The following is a 19,918-nucleotide window of genomic DNA, read 5'->3' on the forward strand; positions in this document are numbered from 1 at the left end:
ACAAGCTTGGATGCACAGTTTCTCATGGGATCTACTCCCAGTATATCAAGCCCAGAACAGTGGCAAAAGGATGTGTCACTGGGCTGTCGCTTCATGGGGAGGAGCAGTGACAAGTCCTTGTCCTTGATCACTGACCTTTTCAATTCTAAACACAGTGTGGAGAGTGAGTGGACAGCAAAATAGAATAGATAAAGAGCATACAGAGGTTTCACTGAAACCACAGGCTGTCCACAGTCTGACAGGGTGGGTCAACAAATGCAGTGTGCCATTCTGGTCTCAGATATTTCTGCAGGTAATCCCAGCCTTCAGACCATTGCTGTTTCTGGGAAAATGTTGTTTAGTCAAGTGGCTTTGAGGACCAATTTGAGGCTTGTTTCATTCAAATGCTATGAAGTACATATTTTAAGATTGATAGATTTAGGCAGGTTGATTTGTTGTTGCTACAAACCATTACCTCGACAAGGAAATGTCCTCCATATCCATGAGAGCATACACTACCCTGAAGCTGCTCCTGCACTGTAAGTAATGATGTGTAAGACATTTGTTGCCATGTCACGTCTTGACCAGAACAGGGGGAAAGGTAAGTTTATTCCTGGAGATGTTGGGCCCGCACCACCTGATAGAATCCCTGAGAGGTAACACTGTACCAGCACAACATGAAACATAGGCATGAGGAGTGCTGCTGTGACAGCTGGCGCTAGAGAATCAATCAATGCATGAGACCTGGCAAAAACTTGTGGAACCCTTGGTTAGAGAGTCTTGGAGACTCCTGAGCAGTTGGTTTATTTGAAAAGCAGCTTCTGACACACAATCCCTCACTCTGACCATTAAAAAACAGGATATGATTGCTAAGGCAGCATCGCAGACCTTATGGGTTGCCAGACTTTTTATTGGAATTACAGTCATCACCTGGCTCATATCAGCTCCTCATGACTCGACCAGCCCATCTGGCTGATTTCAACCCACATTTGCAATGCTTGTAGGGGACACTGATGCCACTGATGATGATGGTGATGCAAGCCACCGCAATAAGCACAATCTGGCTAGTGAGAACCAGTAACCAGAAGCTAGTTGCACCAGCTCTTTGTAAGGTCAATCTTAGCGTAGTTATATTGTTAAGTGTTTACTAAGTAGAGATCAGAAATCATCAGAATCAGAAATACTTTATTGATCCCCAAGAGGAAATTATTGAAATATATATAAATAAATAAATTTATAGTGATCACTAAATTAAAATGGGTTGCTCCCCTATGGTTGCTCCACACAAGCAAGTCCTTACATGGGATTAGTTGATACTAAATATTTACACCCTGTGACTGCCAGGTGCTAATGATTTATAGCTACATGAGCTACATGAACTAGCTAACTGACAAAAATAGCATTAGCTTGCTAATATATGATAATTATTTTACTGATTAGGTGGTGTCAATCAGAGCCTCTATTACCCCTCCGCCTCTTACTCAGAGGTTCCTCACCAGCAACAAGATAGTTTTAACCAGTTTTATCCCATTGACCTGTCTGAGCTTTTAAAAACAGTATCACAAATGAGAGTGTCGTCCAGCCCACGTGATGTAATACCAACAAGTTTTTATTAAAGGTAATGGATTTCAGCTCTCTATCTACTGGTTGTGTCCCTGGTTATTTTAAAACTGCTTGCATAAACCCACTTTAAAAAAAAAAACCTCCCTCCCTCCAACTTTTAGAACAATTTCCAAACTACTTTTTATAGCAAAGACTTTGGTAAAACAAATTAACAAATTAACAAAATATTTGAAAGGTTTCAATTTGGTTTTGCCGTAAGTACCACAGCACTGAGACTGCTCTGCTTAGAGTCACCAATGACCTTTCAATGTCTGCTGATAATGGCATGCGCTCAGTCCTGGTACTCCTGGACCACTACATTTGACACCACTGATCACAACATCATGTTAGACAGAGTGAGGCACTGGGTGGGGATCTCTGGTACTGCCTTAGAATGGTTTTCATCCTACCTGTCAAATAGGATGTTCTGTGTGTCTGTTAATAACTATGTCTCTTAATTTTGTTCAGTTAAATATGGAGTGCCTCGGGGGTTGGTCTAAGAATCCATTTTATTTTCCTTGTATTTGCTTCCCCTTGCACACATTATCCAGAAACATGGTGTCTCTTTTCATATTTTCAGAGGTATGTTGTCGGTTCCAGAGTCTCGACTGAAAACTAAAGGGGACAGAGCGTTTACAGTCAGGACCCCGAGGCTCTGGAATAGCCTGCCCGAGGAACTCAGGGCGACTGAGTCAGTGAACTCTTTGAAGTCCCTTCTTAAAACATACTTTTATAGGAGAGCCTTTCGTGATTTAATTTTATTTTATTCTAATTATTTTTTATATATATATATTTTATATATATATATATGTGTGTGTGTGTGTGTGTATATATACATTTCTCTCTCTATATATATATTTTACAAATGATTGTCAGTTAAATTTGATGTTGTTTGCCCCCTTAAGACTGTTAAGTGGTTTCCTTGCAACAGATTTACACATTACTAAAGTCTTTATGTTTTAATGTTACAACCATATTTAGTAAATCAACTCTCAGAACACATGAAAGGCTTTATGCACAAATTTAGCAACAAAATCCAGACCGAAAAATATATAATATATAAAATACAAAAATGGTGAAAATGTGCACATCTTATGCAAAAAATGTGTAACTGTAAGTGAAAATAAAAACATACATGAGAGAAAAAGTTTAATATTTACCAAATTATATGTTTTAGTTAATTCAGAATCAGCTTTATTGCCAGGTATGTGCACACATACGAGGAATTTGACTCAGGATTGTAAATTGCTGATGATGTGCGATGTACTAATACAATAATACAATAACACAATAATGAAATAAATCAGACACAGGCAACAGTGTAGACAGCGCAAATATACACACTATGAGCAAAAAACAATATAGACATATTGACAAATAGTGCAGTGAGCAGAGTGCAAAGGATGCAGGAGTAAAATAGTATTATCATTATTATGTACATGTCGGAGGTGGAAGTGATATACAGGTACACATATACATACATGCATACATGTATACAGTGTCCAATGTGGCTGTATGATCTGTCTACACACCTATCTTAGTTTTTATTAATTGATTTTTTGGTTCAATATGATGACCAATGCGGGTTTACGGATTTGTGTGGAATGAAGTTAAACACGCTACTAAACTCAACTACATCCAGTCTTGTCTAATGGTCATATGTCAAGGTGGCATATCTCGTCTTAGTGAAGGACCTCGCCAATGCAAAACAGGTGTAAAGACTGACGGACCAGGGGCCTCATTTATAAATGGTGCGTAAGTACAAAACAGGGCTGGAAACGTGCATACGCCATTTCCCAAGCAAAGGTTGTGATCTATAAACAACAAACTTGACGGAAGAATGTGCGGTCCTCCACGCAAACTCTGAGGCATGCGTACACAAATAAACTGAAGAAATGAGAAACGGCAACTCACATGGGTTAAATGTCACAGTGAGTTAAATGTCTTTTTGTCAGAATTTGCCGTCCTTTTCTTCATGCAGTCAGTACATATTAATATTAATGAGGGGTACTTCACTGATCATTTATGGGCAACTATGGTCGTTTAAAGGGTTGTACATGGGGCTCCCTCACATGCACCACATTTCAAGGTGATTGTGATTTATAAAGGGAACATTGCTTAAAAGTGTGCATAAGCACAGACACACACAAGTCTGAATACTTTTTGGCAAAAGTCATTTTTGGCGTTTGGGTGCACATACACTTTTAGTGAGGATTCTACACACAGTTTTATAAATGAGACCCCAGGGCATGTCTGTTTGAGGCTACTATGTGTTTTATGCACCTGGCATAATTCCTGTTAGGCCTCTGTATTTTTTGTTGGCCTTGCTGTTGGTTTACTATGATGGTCTGGTCCTTCCACACCTGGTGGTAATCCCATTGCTACTATTTCAGCTTCCAGCTCAGTATCATTATCACTGGTGCGTATGTGCCAAGGGCTCTTGGGTGCTCAGTATTCCAGAGTCAGTGTACAGGCCGCTGCTCACAACAAAGCAGCTCTACTTTCATGGTACTGTCTAAACCCGGCTGAAAACCAAGGATGGTTCCCGGGCCTTTTCAGCAGTGATAAAGATGACATCACAAAAAACGAATCAACGACTCAAGGTCACAAAACTACAATGAAACAGAGCTGTGTGTTGAAGTGAGATTTAATTGTTTGTTGTTATTCCCAAATAACTGTCTTTATATGTGACGGGCTGTCTTTATCTGAGTGTATCTCTCACAGCGGCAGTTAGAATGCCCTTGTCTTTGGATGACAAACACCTGACGTCTAATTTTGCTCTTTTCGTTTATCATACAAACACACACACACACACACACACACACACACCTTGTGTCATAATCTTCATGGGGACCTGTCATTAACATAATGTATTCCGTAGCCCCTTATCCTAACCTTAACAATCACAAAATTCCTAAATCTAACCCCTAACTTTAACTTAATACTAACCCCAACCCCAAACCAAATCTTTAACCTCAAACAGCCCTGTTGGACCCCACATGTTTAGTGGGCTCCCAGTTTCTGGACCCCACAAATATAGTAAAACAAGCCCACACACAAACAAACACACACACACACACGCATGTGAAGTCACAGTAAGTCATATGCCAAACATTCTCTCATCACAAAGACTTACCATACACATACACACACATTATAGAGGCAGGCTTTCCAGGCAGGTGGACACACACACACACACACACACACACACACACACACACACACACACACACACACACACAGGTGTCTAGTGGTGAAGTTCTGGGGACAGTTGATCCCCAGACAGATTAGGCTGCAATCTGAAAGCTCCTCAGGCCAGCCCTGAGATCATGTACACACACACACACACACACACACACACACACACACACTGTGCCACCAGAGCTTTAAAGTCACAGACAGAAGTCACTTGAAAAACTCTTTCTGAGGGGGAGTTGGAACAGTTCAACTAACAATGCATTAATATAAGGCTTCCATGAGGAGTGTTAAAACATTTTATTGTTTACTTTAGAGAAATATGTTGTGTACTGGCAATTTTAGTGGCCCTTTTATAACAAGGCAACAAGTCTAAATACACCTAGCAGTCTCTGGAGGATGTGCTGTTGTTTATAACCTTGATTATAAACAACTGAGCAACTGTCTGAACACCTGATTGTCCATCTGTGCAACTGACCAGCCACCATTCCGGATATTGTTGTCCTTTTCTTTGCTTATGTTTTGAATATCTAAATCTCACCTCCTTTTAGCTTGAAAGGTGGCTTTGAAAAGTTTGTGTCTTGATCCTTTTCTGATGGCGGCGGCAGTTCTCGATTTGGATTGGATGGATTTGTATTTGTCACATTGTCAAATTCATCCTCTGCATTTAACCCATCCCTAAAGGGATGTGGGCAGCCACTATATAGCGCCCAGGGGCCAACTCCAGATTGCCAGGTCAAACGACACTGACTGGAGAACCTACATAACATGTTTTTGATGGTAGGGGAAAACGGAGCAGTGGGAGAAAACCCACACTGACCATGCTAACTTCACACAGAAAGGCCAGAACAACCAGGGTTTTTGATTGCACCTTCTTGCTGCGAGGCCACAGTGCTATCCACTAATCCACTGTTCCACTAGGCCACCATGCTGTCATCTCTGACTGATATGTGCTAGGTCCAAGCTATAAGGAAAAAGTGCACTCATGACTCTTCCCAGGACAAGCCGGGGCCCAGTGTGCTGGTAGCCTTCAAAATTAATTTCATGTTTTAAACTGAAACTTGGTTGGACCAAGCTAACAGTGCAGCTGTCCTTATCAAGTCTACCCTGTCCCAACTTCAGTTTCGTGAGCGAAGCTAGAGTGCATAAGAGAGAAGGTGGAGTTGCCATTTTGTTTAATGACTCCCTCCTAAGCAAATTGCTTCAGTTCTTCAGTTAAATTCCTGTTCTCGAGCTATTTTTCTAAATATCTACAGCTCTGTAACATCCTAGTTAGCCGCTTTGTAGGATTAAGTGCTGATCTTCATTTTGCGCTCTACTTTGTGCAAATTATTTGCTTCTGTGCATTTTGAAACCGCCATTACACTACAGGGATGGTTTCAAGAGCTTCTATTGACACGTTGATAAGGTTTGATGCATTATTTAGCCATGACCAAGGTTCACCGCTGAAATCCCTTGTTACTGCTGTAAATCCAGGCTGCTGTCCTCCATGAAGGATCAAGCTAAAGGGAGAGAGTGTTTACTATTTTAAATAGATTTTTGATGGACTGCTCTAAGCTTTACAGTCATGCTAGCATCACTCGGCTAAGCCTTCAGTTAAACTTGCCTCACCCTTCCATAGGGGCTGCTCACACTAAAATAATTTTATCATTGAAGTATTGGCCTTCAAATATTCGCATTGATTTCACTTGTCACCCCATACTGTTAGATCAATAGTTTTCCCCAACACAACCGAGAGAAACCTTCACTACAGGTAACCCTGTGTGGAGGATTCTCTCTTGACATATCTTGATCAGATGAAGTGTGTAAAGGGCCACTGGTGTTTGATTATATAACAGCTGTGAACTGCTTTTTTTCCATCACATGTCATTATTTATTCACCGTGTATCTTTTGATGTGCAGAAGCTACCACTCAGCCTTTTACAAGAACACATTTTATGAAAAAGATCAAGCGCTTGAAAAACTCTTTGCTAACCATTTAGAAGAAAGCCACTTTTGATTGTTGTTTGAATTGTATGGGTGTGTATACTGAGGAAATGGCAACGTGTTTGATTATCACTTTTCACATTGCGCTTTTTTCTTACAGCTCTCTAGACCTTATAATTATAAAAAGCCATGAGAGCTCACGAGCGTTTTGTTGGAAGGTTGATTATCTTTTGCTTTTTCTTTGTCTCTCTATTGCCCTTTCTCTGACTTTTTTCTTTCTCTAAATCAGAGGATTATAGTCTTTTTTTTATAATGTTCTCTTGTGGCCCATTAGATGAGCTTGTACACAAGGAAAAGTTGATTAATGTAACAAACCCTTTCCTTTTGTACTTTTTCTTGGTTTCGCAGTCTTTTGCTTGCTCAGGTATTCTTCTCTCATCTTCTAACCAGATTTTTAAATTTTGTTTGTGTAGGTTCGACTACCAGGAGCTGCTACACAACTCCAGTTTCTGCCTGGTGCCCCGGGGCCGACGTCTTGGATCCTTCCGCTTCCTGGAGGCCCTGCAGGTGTGTGTTTAAATATAATATATATATTATTACATGTGTGAATGCATACTGTATATCTATGTGTGTGTGTGCAAGGTGTGGACATACTACAGGCAGTATGTTTCAAATGAACTACATTTTATGATGTGTTGAGTACATCTAAAGTTACAGGTATTCATCATTGTGAAGGCTGGGCAAAAAGCCTGCCACCATAGTAAAATTGTGAAGTGTTTCAAACGAGATAATCTGACATGCTCTTTGTTTTAAACATACTGAGACTTTATAAAAAGTTATTTCCCTATTTTGTTTGCAAAATTGTGAAAAGAGACACAAGTCAAGTGTCCTGGGCGCAAGGGTGTTTAATGTTAACAGATCCAAAACCATGTTATTGAATTTAAAGTTAACACCCTCAGCGGGACTTTCCAACAAACCCTATCTACACTGAGCACATAAATTACATATTCATTACCTTTTCTTTCAGAGGTCATTGTTTTTTTATTAGTTGTAAGATTAGACACACTAGGGTCATGTGTCCACATTTCCCAAATGTAACACCATCTGCTGTAGAAAATGTCCAATATACACCATCTTTCTAATTTTGTTCTCTTTCTTTTTAACTGATTAATATTCAGTTTTTTCTTTCTGGAGTTTTTATCTCCTAAATTGAAGGTCTAAATGCTGTAATGCTATGTTTCTCCACGCTATCAGGATGTAATTCTGGTGGAGAAATGATTAAACCTTCTGTTATGTTTCTATATTTTATGCCTAAAAACAGTCAAACTCCTCCTCACATGACATTGGTATTGTGTTATTCCCACGATTACTGGTAAAAGCTAGTTCAGCTTGCTGGGAACTACATGGAACCAAAGAGTTCCTCGGCCTCTTCTTACCAACTCCTGATCTTATTACTATTGACAGATCTGTCATCTCCCTGCAGCAGAAAAGGCCTGATTCTGGAGATGCATCACAGAGAAAAGAAAGAGGACGTTTATACATATCTTCAGACCACAGATGTGTTCATCTTTCATTATTTCTATCTGTCTCTATGTTGTTTTGACATGAAGTATCTGGCTATGCCCTGTGCCTGCCTTTGGCTGTCATTATTTTCCTTCTTGTTTTTTCTCACATTCCAATTATGTATTCTGTTGAGGACAGACTGCCCACTTAGGAATAAATATAACACCAGGAATAAATAGGTTGTGCTTGCTTCCACCTTCAGGATTCATCTAGAGCTAGAAGGATTTGTATTTCATGTTTTTACTGAGTACTTTAGTGTTCTTGAATATTTTGGAAAGTCCTACGGTGGGGTTTAGCGATTCTAATACAATGCACATCTTTTTTGTCAAATGCAGCTAATATCTCCCTCACAGTCTGCTAGCTGTCCATTCTGTGTGTATGCTGAAAATAAATCTGGTATTTGTACACAGTCCCTGGCTCTGTAAATGTGGATTGGACCATGCTAAATGGCTTTCCCACGGACATTCAGCTTACTTTCTAGTTTGTCCAGATGTGCTGTTGTTGTGATGTTAGCTAATGCAGCACTGGAGGTGTATCGCTGTCTGGAGCTAGTGTGCAGGCTCTGGGACCCTTTCGTTTTCACTGCATGTTACTGTAGCGACAGTTTGCTAACGTCGGTTACATGCTGTGTCGTTGTTTGTTCTATATCGTGGTATATGTCATGGAATTCCTGAATCGCTAACCCCACCTAACAGATTTCACCATTTAGCTGTTTAGCTAGAAGAATGAGTGGACCACCTTGGCATATAGTAAAATCAGTTGACTCCTTTGATTATAGCACATTTACTTTACTTTGTTGTTTATTCACAATAATAAAATAACAATATAATGTAAATGTGTCAGATTATATATTAAAACAATCAAACAATACATAGGTGTCACCAACCTTTCTGTAGTCTGTTTTTGGCACTTTCTGGCACCATAATGTTCCCTGTACTCAATAGTAATGAGAAAGTAGAGGCTGAGCTTTCTGGTGACGTTAGAAAAGATAGGAGGTTTTTTTTAGGAAAGATGCAGAAAGGGATAGGAAGAATGATTGGCAGAAAAAATGGGCAATACTTTTCGTTAAACTTTTATTTTAAATGCATTTAAATTATTTAATGGCTTTTTCAGGAACTTAGGCCTGTTAGAGGTAGAAAAAGAGAAAAGGTCCCATATGCAAAGGTAGGAGAATCATCAAAATTCAGAGGACAGTGGATGAGAGGACAGAAAAACAAAGAGACATGTAAAAGGTTGACAGTGAGGAAGAAAACAAGAAACGAAAAAGAGAAAGTCATCTCACAAAGCCAGACTAATCAAAGCAGTGAGAATCTGCGCAGACAGGTCACTGATCATGCACTCGGCATTTTGTGAATCTCCTTTAATCTCTCAGCTTCACTTGATTGAGAATCTAGTCGAACTTGAACTTTAAATGAAAATACCAGACTTATTGAATTTTTGTTCATTCTTCTCTGACACTGCTCCACTACTTGAGACTAAACATAAAAACCTACCATACAGTATTAAAGTGAAGCCATGTGACATCCTGGGCTCTTTTCTGAAAAACCCGTATTAGCATTTATTAGTAGTACATGCGCCCTGTGATGGACTGGTGACCTGTCCAGAGTGTACCCCGCCTTTCGCCCGATGTCAGCTGGGATTGGCTCCAGCCAATGATATTTTACGCTTAATGGCAAATGTTGGCCCTTCACCATAAAAACACCTGTTTTACATATGTATATCTATACTTCTAACATTCAGCACTATCATGGTGTGAGGTTATCCATGGTTTTTCTTAGATAAGAAACAAGGTTTGGCTAATTCCCATTTAAATTAATTTAATATGTATTATATATAATTGCAGATGTAAATATAATGAAAGCACACCACAGGCTTATAGATGAGGCATACAATATGTAAAGTGGAAAAAATGATCTAGAAAACAGCATATCTTACTGAAAAACACAGTTTCAAGAGCCTCATCTTAAAATAATTTACAGCAACACAGAGAGCTGCTGTGAGAAATGAAAACAGCTCCTGATGAATAAACTCACATTAATGATTTCTCTAAATATTGATGCATACAGGGAAAATAAATAAATACTCTTCATTTCGTCCTTAATCTTTTTGGCAACTCCATTTGTTCCTGCAAAACTCTCACTTGGAACACTTTGAAAGTGTCTCATCAGACATAAACTACCTAAGAGGATAAATCCCTCAGCGGAGGGAAAAATAGATCCCTCCCAATGCTCTGCTTTAAACTTTTTTTCTCCCTCTGTCAAACTGTGAACACTTGTCAACAGAAACAAATTCTTACTTTTTTTGTTACGACTACTATAAAGCAAAACCTATTAATTGCATCTCATTTCAACAATATAGACAAGTATAACAAGTATACACACATAAGGTTAGAATGATTAGGTAGGCTCAATAACTCATTCAATTTTGTTTTATCATTCTGAACAGTGTGGACTACTGCTTTCTATTCTTACTTCCATTACATAAACATAAATTTCTGCCCACTTTCATTTACTCAACTCCAGTCCCCAAAAAGTGTGACTTGTCTCTTTCCTAACAGGCGGCTTGTATCCCTGTTATTCTGAGCAACGGCTGGGAGCTTCCCTTCTCTGAAGTCATCGACTGGAGGAAAGCCGCCATCATTGGAGATGAGAGACTGCTGTTACAGGTACTGAAAAATGATGGAGGGATTGGAAGGATATATGCTTGAATGAATGGATGGGTTTTAAGATAAGATAAGCTTTTATTGATCCCCAGAGGGGAAATTCAGGTCGTGTAGCAGCACAAGGACAGACATAAGTAGATAGATAAATAATTAGAAGTAGATAAAATAAAATGCAAATATTAACTGTACAAGAGCAATTAAATTCAAATTTACAAGGCATCTTATAATGCAGTACGGTCTCAAGCAAAGTGACATAGGTGTGATTAGTAGCAGCAAAGTCAGCATGTAATATTTGATATATATAAAATACCATCTAATATGCTATACTTCATGTTGTATCAAAATAGAAATATGATGTAGTATATTATGTAAGCTGTTAACAGCTGTAAACAGTTTAATATTGTACTGGATAATATATCACATATAAAATATTATATAGTATGAGTATAGTATATTAAATAGTATATAATAATGAATATAGTATAATATATTATATATGTATACATAAAGTATACTGGAAACTGAATAGAAAATGCTATAAAAAGACTATACTAAGAAGTGACATTGAGGGATAGATAGAAATAAAATGATTATTACATATACAATTACAGAAGGTATGTGGATGGAAGTTAGTGACCTGGATGAATAAGGCAAACATTCCTCACACTATATAGCATCAAAGGATAAAATGTGCCCTTTCAGTGCCAGTATGGTGAAATGCCAAATTCTTCCCCGATGATCCCTCAGGGATCTCTGGGAAGATCCCCGAGAGCAATCACAAAGACAAACACAGAAGCATATAACACATAAATCAGGAATTGCTGTGAAACTCATTGGGAACAGATGTGTGCCCCAAAACAATAGGTCGTCAAATAGAGCTGCAACAAGAGATTCATCAGTTTGATTTGAATGTTTAAGCAATTTTACACATGTATTCAGGTACAGAATCTGAGGAAAAATTCACTAATGGATGGAAAACATTAATTATCCAAAGCAGGAAGCCTGAGTTGCAGCACAAAGTGCATAATTGGCTATTAGTGCCTATCAACACACATGATGACTAGACTTTCAGTTCAATTGAGAGAAGGGGAGAAATCTAATTGCAGCCATGTGTTTTATATGTAGTAAATTGTATTTTATTCTGACACGACAGCTGTGATATTCACAGTCACTCACACCTCCTCCAGGAACTATTTTTGTCTAAGATGGATTTGATCTCCTTCTGTTCCCTTTAATTATGGCAGCGGTGATATTTACAATCTCTAATTACCCTCCATATTACTAGGTGCCACCTGCATGACCTGTATTGCCCTCTGGACAGCATAACACATAACATAAATTTGAATGTGTGTGTTTTTGTGTGTGTGTTGAGGGTTGGGGACAGTATGTGTGTCTCCCTTTAATTAATATGACAAGACAAGCCTAATTAATATATACACAAGCCTAAAAACAAACTGGCTTTTAGAAGAAATAAAGCCGCCTTTTATTATTAAACATTACTGAGACGCAAAATGATGCAGTAATGGTGTTAGAGGTTTTGTTGTTGGTTTGTTTCCTTCAACAGAACAAAACCATCTATCTAAAAGCTTGCTAATTGCTGGCTAAAATAATCTGTGTGAAGCAAGTATTATGTTTTGACGGGGTTAAAAACACTGAGGGTGTACACATTTATTACAGAGTTAGTTTTGGTGCTGACATATAGAGGCAGGGATGAAAAATAAATAATTCCAAGGCTTTCAGGATAAAACCTGACCTGACATTTGTTAGTACACAACACGATAAATCAATCACATGATGACTGATTTGCACACATTTTTTCATCTTATGACGTAGAGAGCAACCAGGTGGCATGGGCTAGCAGCTGCCAACCCTAAAAAATGCCTTGCTGCCCCAGTTTTGGACAATCTTATTTAAAATGATATATATTAGAAGGTGGCTGGTAATTTACAACAGCAAAACTCGGATTTCCTGCTCATTCTGCAGACACAAGTGCAACATACAAAGCACACAGTTTAAAAAGCACTAAAATGCTTTGCTCCAAGCCCCAAACAAAAAGCCACATTAGTCAGCAATGCAGTGACAGTTCATTCAAAGCTTTGTACCTGGGGGTTTGCACTTTCACCACATTTTCAAATTGCAGAGTTTTGCTGTTTCATCAGCATAACTGGAGATCTTGGATTGCTGGCAACCCTGAATGTGTCTTCACAGAGTGTAAGTGACTCCATTGGTGCATGTTGTCTTTACATTTAGTTCTCTATCTAAGAGTCAATTTAACATTGACATAATTACTGATCACTGAGAGCAACACACTCAATGACCTGTCACATGTAAACCCTCCAACCTGGTGAAAATTGTTTGTTGTTTAGTTGTGTTTTCCTCCTTTACTACCACCTGTATGAAAACAATAAATAACTTGGAGGAACAGGAATTGGGCAGTTGCCTTTTTAAATAACAATTTTTGATTAAAAGCTGCATTTATTGCTTATTAAATGGTACTATCAAACAGTGTAATTCAGTACAGTGGCTCTGTGGTTTCTCATATTCTTCCCTGTTCTTTAATTGTATTTGTCATTTAAATTGCATAATACAGAAGCCAAATGGGACTAAATTAAAGCTAAAGCACTTAGATGATTTATACATTAGTGATTGAAATAAAACGATTTATGCAACAATTTTGATGATACATTATTTTTTCAGACAAGCAAAAATGTAAGCAAACTCTCTGGTTCAGGCTTTTCAAATGTATCTGCCATTTTTCTCAGTTTTATATCAAGCAATTTGAAGATACCACTTTGTGCTCTGGGAAATAGTGATGGATACTTTTCATTTTTTTCTGTCATTTTATAGACTCAATGATACATGGGTTAATCCAAAAAATAATCAATAGACGAATCGATAAACTAATTCAACAAAGAACATATTACTTTTCACCCCCAAAGCACATCAAAAATTCATGTTTAAGCAGGATATATCTGTTGACATTTTTACATGTAAACTGCCGAAATAACTCATTTGCCATGTGTTGATTTATTAGACGTGAAAAGGTGTTTTACATGTGATAAACTTGTGTGCTTCTTTGTAAGCTTTTTTTTTTATAAAACTAAGCTTTCCATACTTTGAGGACACCTTGAAGGTGCTTAATTTGTTTACAGCTGTACTGAGACAGCTGGCAAGGTGGCAAGAGTTCCATCAGTTTCTGGAAAGGAAGTGTCACAATAGACTCTTTCCAGCTCAGGATTTGGGCTTCGTTGCACAACTAAACACCTTAAAAGAAGTCATTAAATGCATTTAAATACACTATACAATAAATCATTTAATTATTTGGTCTAAATTACAACATCTGTAAAATATTATAAAAATACTATAATAACAAGAGCGTGTTTCTGGTCAGTGAACAGATTCTGGATGCTTGCCCTCTTTGTCTCTTTGTCACACTCACACACTGTTCAACACATCGGAGCTCAAACACCTGCCGAGAGAGTTGAATCTCATTACTTTCAATTACATCACTGAGAACTGCAATACCTGGCTGTTTAATATGTAGCGTTTCTATTCCCCCTGTGGAGAGGAGACATGCACAACACACAGATGCCCAGACACACACAAAAACACACAATGCCCCTGCTGAGAAACATAAACACTATTAGAGTCAATCGAGGGGAAGAGAATTGAGCTGATTTGATTGGTGTTGTTTATATTCCGCCTCAGAGAGCTGAACAATTAAACCTCGCTCTGCTGTCTACAGATCCCAGTGACGTCAACAGCAACACAACCTCCAAGTGTGTCTTCAGTCTATATGGTGAATGAAGGGATTTCTGAGACTGTTTTGTTTTCAGAATCAGAATTGGGTTTATTGCCTGGTACATTTTCACATATGAGGAATTTACCTTGGTATGAATTGGTGCTTACAGTACACATAAAACATAAATATTAATATAAATATATAAAAGTAAGGAGTTCAAAAACAATTTACAAGTGTACAAAAAATATATAAAAATACAATAATACTATAAGACAATGCTGACAAGTATGTGCAAAAGTTGGTAACATGAGCATAAAGCACAGTTGAGCTTTGTTGTAAAGTGTGGGGTCAAGAGAGTCTATGAGGTGTGTGTGAGTTTGGGGAGGGGGGCATGAGAGTCACTGACAGTGGGGACCCGGGCCTTGTTGAGGAAGCCCACTGCCATCGGAAAGAAACTGTTCTTGTGGCGAGAGGTTTTGGTCCTGATGGACCGCAACCTCCTGCCTAGGAAGTTTGTATCCAGGGTGGGAGGGGTCAGCTGCAATATTTCCTGCACACCTCAGAGTCCTGGGGGTGTGCCGGTCCTGAAGAGAAGGAAGATTGCAGCCAATCACCTTCTCTGCAGAGCGAATGATACACTGCAGCCTGCCCTTGTCCCTGGTGGTGGCAGCAGCGTACCAGGTGGTGATGGAGGAGGTGAGGATGGACTCAATGATGGCATTGTAGAAGTGCACCATCATTGTCTTTGGCAGGCTGAACTTCTTCAGCTGCCGCAGGAAGTACATCCTTCTTTGTGATGAAGGTGATGTTTAGCTCCCACTTGAGGTCCTGGGAGATGATGGTGTCCAGGAAGAGGAAGGAGTCCACAGCGGTGCCTGGGGAGTCACACAGGATGATGGGGGAGGGTGGGGCTGGGCTCTTTCTAAAGTCTGCGACCATCTCTACTGTCTTTAGAGCATTGAGCTCCAGACTGTTCTGGCTTTTCACAAACAAAACTGGAAAGTTATTGTGTTTTGTCATGTTTCAGACTGTTGGCCAGACAAAACAAGCAATTTGACGATGCCATTTGGTGCAAAGTAAACACGGCTTTGACATCTCACCCTGTTCCTCATAGAAATGAATGGGCGAGAAATCTGTTGTAACCACAGCCACAAAGTATGTAAGGATAGGCAACATGGGTTCCCTTTTAATTTTGATTTATTTGAACTTTATTTTTGAAAAAGTGCAACATTTGAGTGTGTGGGGATATAAAATCCAAGTGAAATTAGTTTATACTCTTTCAGTGGAAAATCAGTAAAAAAAGCAAACATCAAAGACAGGCTCATTCTTGCTTGCAGCTTCCTCATTAGGCTCCATGAAGCTCTACAACTTGAGGAGAAGCTCAAGTAGCTTAGGACTCTTTGATTGATAGTCTACAACCTTCTCCTGGATCACAACTGGTGTTTTACTTCTAGTTGTTCTTGACAAGCTGATATTAGCACCATCAGTCACCGTGTGTCTTCTAGACCACAGTGGCTTTTCCATGGCCATGTTTGAAAGGTTGGCACTGTAACCATCAGTGAAGAGGTGTTCAGTTTGTGGCCAGAACACCAGAAGGGTCTTGGGTTCTAAATCCACCACCTCTTGACGGCAGATGAGGCTCTTCAGAAATATTGGTTGTAAGGCTGCTTATTCCTTTTTCAGCTTCATTATCAACCTGAGAGGGGCAGCTAAGGTCATGTCTGAGCACATCAAGGAGGTAGTTTGTTTTTCTCCAAACTGAGCATCAAGAGAGCACCCTGCTCCATCTTCCTCCATCAGGATGGTCAGGTTGGCAGGATCCTCGTCTGCCTTGATTTCATCCATCCACTGCTTCTCCCCGAGGGTGTTACTGCTGCATGCCAAAAGCCAGTTGCTCATGTCTTCCATGACAATGTGAGCTGGGACCTCAATTTGCCTCTGGTGCAACACGAACAGAGTATTTGGGCTCCAAGCAGATCTGCAGAGTTTGTTGGAACATTGCCGTTGCATAAATCCTTTAAAGCAGATTAACAGGATGAGGCACAAAAACAAAACTTGATTGATTTCTTGTCACTTTTCAAATAAAATAAATGAATCATGATTATTATTACTTTCTGGAGCAATGTATGATGTTTGGCAAGGTGCTTCAACACTACAGAGATGAAAATGTTGACTCATTGAAGCTTGAATGCTCTCCCACGATGTGTGTCCTCGATACTATGTTACAGGAGTAATAACAACTGGAATGAGTTAACATATAAGCTCCATTGTAGTGCAAAAATGATTGATGAAGAGAAAATTAATTGGTGACAGATTTGATAGTAGATCAACAGTCATTTAGCCAAAATACTAAATATTTGCTCGTTACAGTTACTTAAATTACTTCTTAAATGTGATGTTTTGGTGTTTTTCTCTTCTTTGTATCACTGTAAATTGAATATCTTTGGAGCCAAATAAAGCAGGAATCAAAACGTCACCTTGGACTCCAGAAATTTTTATGGGCATTTTTAATTATTTCTTGACATTTTATAGACTAACTGATTGATTCCCAATCCCATTTACTTGTGCCATTTTGCCTGTGTTTTTTAAAAAGATTTCATGAAGCTAGTTTATAAGCAAAAGCAAACATATAACATCACAAAATTGTGTGAGGGCAATCTTCATGATATTTCTTGTCATAATAACCAACAAACCAGCTACAAGAAGAACAAGAAACCAACCTGAGTCAGCTGTAACACCTGAACAACACATGCTGGCAAAGTATGTGGAAACTATTTAGCAAGCAAGCAGGGAGTTTGAAATTCCCTCCATGTCAAGTCAGTATGAATGCAAACTGAACCAAACCCACATAAAAAAAAGAAAAAAAGAAACCAAGTGTGACCAGGGAAGGAAGAATTTCCTCTGATCTTCTGAGCATGTCCACAAAATTACTTCTGCTTCCTCTACCTGTCTGCCAGGCTTTACACTTCTTTTTCTCCACACACCGATTCTCATCCCCACACTCAACATTGTTTAAAAATCTAACTTAATCTATCCCACTGTCATTTTTGTCCTCTTGCTTTTCTTTCTCCAGGTTCCCTCCATTACCCGGTCTGTGGGCCATGACAGGATCTTGGCTCTCCGCCAGCAGACTCAGTTCCTCTGGGACGCCTACTTTTCTTCTGTAGCCAAAATCGTCTTAACTACACTGGAGGTAAGCTTGAAGAAATTGCCTTAATGGGAGTTTTGGATTCAGTTTTGTCAGGAGAGCTTTATTTAATCAAGCAAACTGCTACGTCTTGTTCTATACTGTACATTGCTGCTGGCTAGGAGTCACCTCCTGGACATAAAGTTTTAAAAGAAATTTTCAGTTGTCAGTTATATTTTTTGACCGTTAACCGAAGGTTAGCTGAAAGTGCCCTCTTTTTTCCAGCAATGTTTGCTTCATGTTTATACAATTCTATCTTCTAACAATAACCACAGCATCTAGCTAAACTATAACTGGGGGTTATTTGTCTTTCTCAAGGGCACCTGGCCACTTTTAGCCTTTTACAAAACTGCGTTATTAACCAGCTTTCAGACATCTTCAGTTAACACTACCAGTCTGCACATAAAAATCATGGTTGTCACCTTTAATACATATTCAAAACACACAAAACACATGTCCACCCTTGAAGATTTGAGGTAGCTGTGACATAATTTGAATCCAGTCTAATGACCTGGGAAATATGATTAGTGCCAGCTGTTGATTTTAGAATTTTTATAAACAAACAGGTCATATTTTCTTAGGAAACTTAAATCTTTACACACAACCTCAACAGCAATCCATAAATGGTGATGTTTAAAGCAGCATAATTGTTTTGTTTTTTTGCCACTTGGGGGAAGAAGAAAAAGTTAATAATATTTACTCCCCTTTTACCTCTGTTTTGGTCCATCAATGCCACCAGTTGCTTAATGCTCTACTATGTTCAGCAGCTTTTCGCTAACATTGGTTGTTCGCCATTTGGTGTTGGGCAGGTTGCACATAGTCATTTCATCACATCAAAAATCAGAGCAGTAACACTAAACTGGAACAGTAATGTGGCAGGCCGTAAGAGAATGTATTTAGTAGTCTCCCAGCCTGAGGAAAGAAGCTGCTCTGAAGTATGGTGGTATGACAGCCGATACTTCTGTATCTCTGGCCAGACAGCAGTAGGGAGAACAAGGTGTGGCTGGAGTGGGTACTGACTTTTAGTAACCTTTGGGCTCTGTGCAGGCACCTCACCTCTCCGATGTCGCTGATGCTTGGTGGATGGGTACCAATAAAGTTCTGGGCAGTTTTAATCACCAGGTTGCTTCCTTGCAGAGACCTCTTCTCCTGGTCCATACACATCCCAAACCAATGCTTTCTATTGCTCTTCTGTAAAAGCTAACAAGAATGTTTTTGCCTTCTTAAGTTTCCTTAGGAAATACAGCCGTTTCTGAGCTTTCTTTACAAGGTTTGAGATGTGAGATGACCATGACATTTTCTGTGATTCTGATTCCCAGGAACCTGAAACTGTTCACCTGCTCCGCCTCAGCTCCACTGTTGTAGACAGGAGTGTTTTGCTGATGCTGAGAAGTAGGTTGTTCTCTGTGCACCACTCTGCAAGACAGTTGATTTCCTCCCAAACGTTAGTCTCATCATTGTTTGAAATCCTGCTGATGGTGGTGGTGTCGCTGTCTGTGGGTGTACGTTGTGAACCGGAGGGGCCTGAGTACTATAGTGGAGGAGGTGTCACCACCAATTCGAATTATCTGGGGTCTGTTTGTGAGGAAGTCCAACATCCAGTTGCAGATTGTGGTACTTGCTAAGCTTGACAATTAGTTTCATGTATTTATCAAGATGTGTGAGGGCTGAGTGGAAGGCTGTGGAGATGGCCATCCAAACTTTGACAAAGAAAAGTAACGTTGATTTTAACATAACACTGGAATAAAGTATTTTGATTCTTGAAATCCAAATACAATGTGAGCGGGAGAGGCAGTGTGAAGTGCCACATGGGAAGGCCTGTACTGTCATGCAGCCCTCAGGTTAGAGGGGCTCCACTATGTGTGTGTGGGTGTATATACCTGCTCCCAAGACCAGAAAGCTAGAGGCTTACATGACCTCGCTGTAGCTCAAGTGTAGATGGTGAACTTATTCATGTATGAGTCGTTGCTCTCTGTAGCATCTTTAAATACAGACACAGAACACAATAATCCTCTTTATTACCACCATCTGCAGCAGAAGCATCACATAAACATCAATACAA

General features: G+C 39.3%; 1 protein-coding gene across 1 annotated transcript in view; it reads left to right on the forward strand.

Annotated features, from left to right (window-relative positions):
* Positions 1-19,918, forward strand: part of LOC119909485 (exostosin-1a) — a 65,586-nt gene that overhangs the window by 9,207 nt on the left and 36,461 nt on the right. The window contains exons 2-4 of the mRNA XM_038727731.1: positions 7,176-7,269; positions 10,823-10,930; positions 17,743-17,862. Coding sequence (XP_038583659.1) covers positions 7,176-7,269; positions 10,823-10,930; positions 17,743-17,862 — 322 coding nt within the window. The remainder of the gene's footprint in view (positions 1-7,175; positions 7,270-10,822; positions 10,931-17,742; positions 17,863-19,918) is intronic.

This window comes from Micropterus salmoides, unplaced genomic scaffold (genome assembly GCF_014851395.1).
Source record: "Micropterus salmoides isolate LMB-PRFRI ecotype aquatic unplaced genomic scaffold, ASM1485139v1 Ms_hic_scaffold_18, whole genome shotgun sequence".
Taxonomy (NCBI): Eukaryota; Metazoa; Chordata; class Actinopteri; order Centrarchiformes; family Centrarchidae; genus Micropterus; species Micropterus salmoides.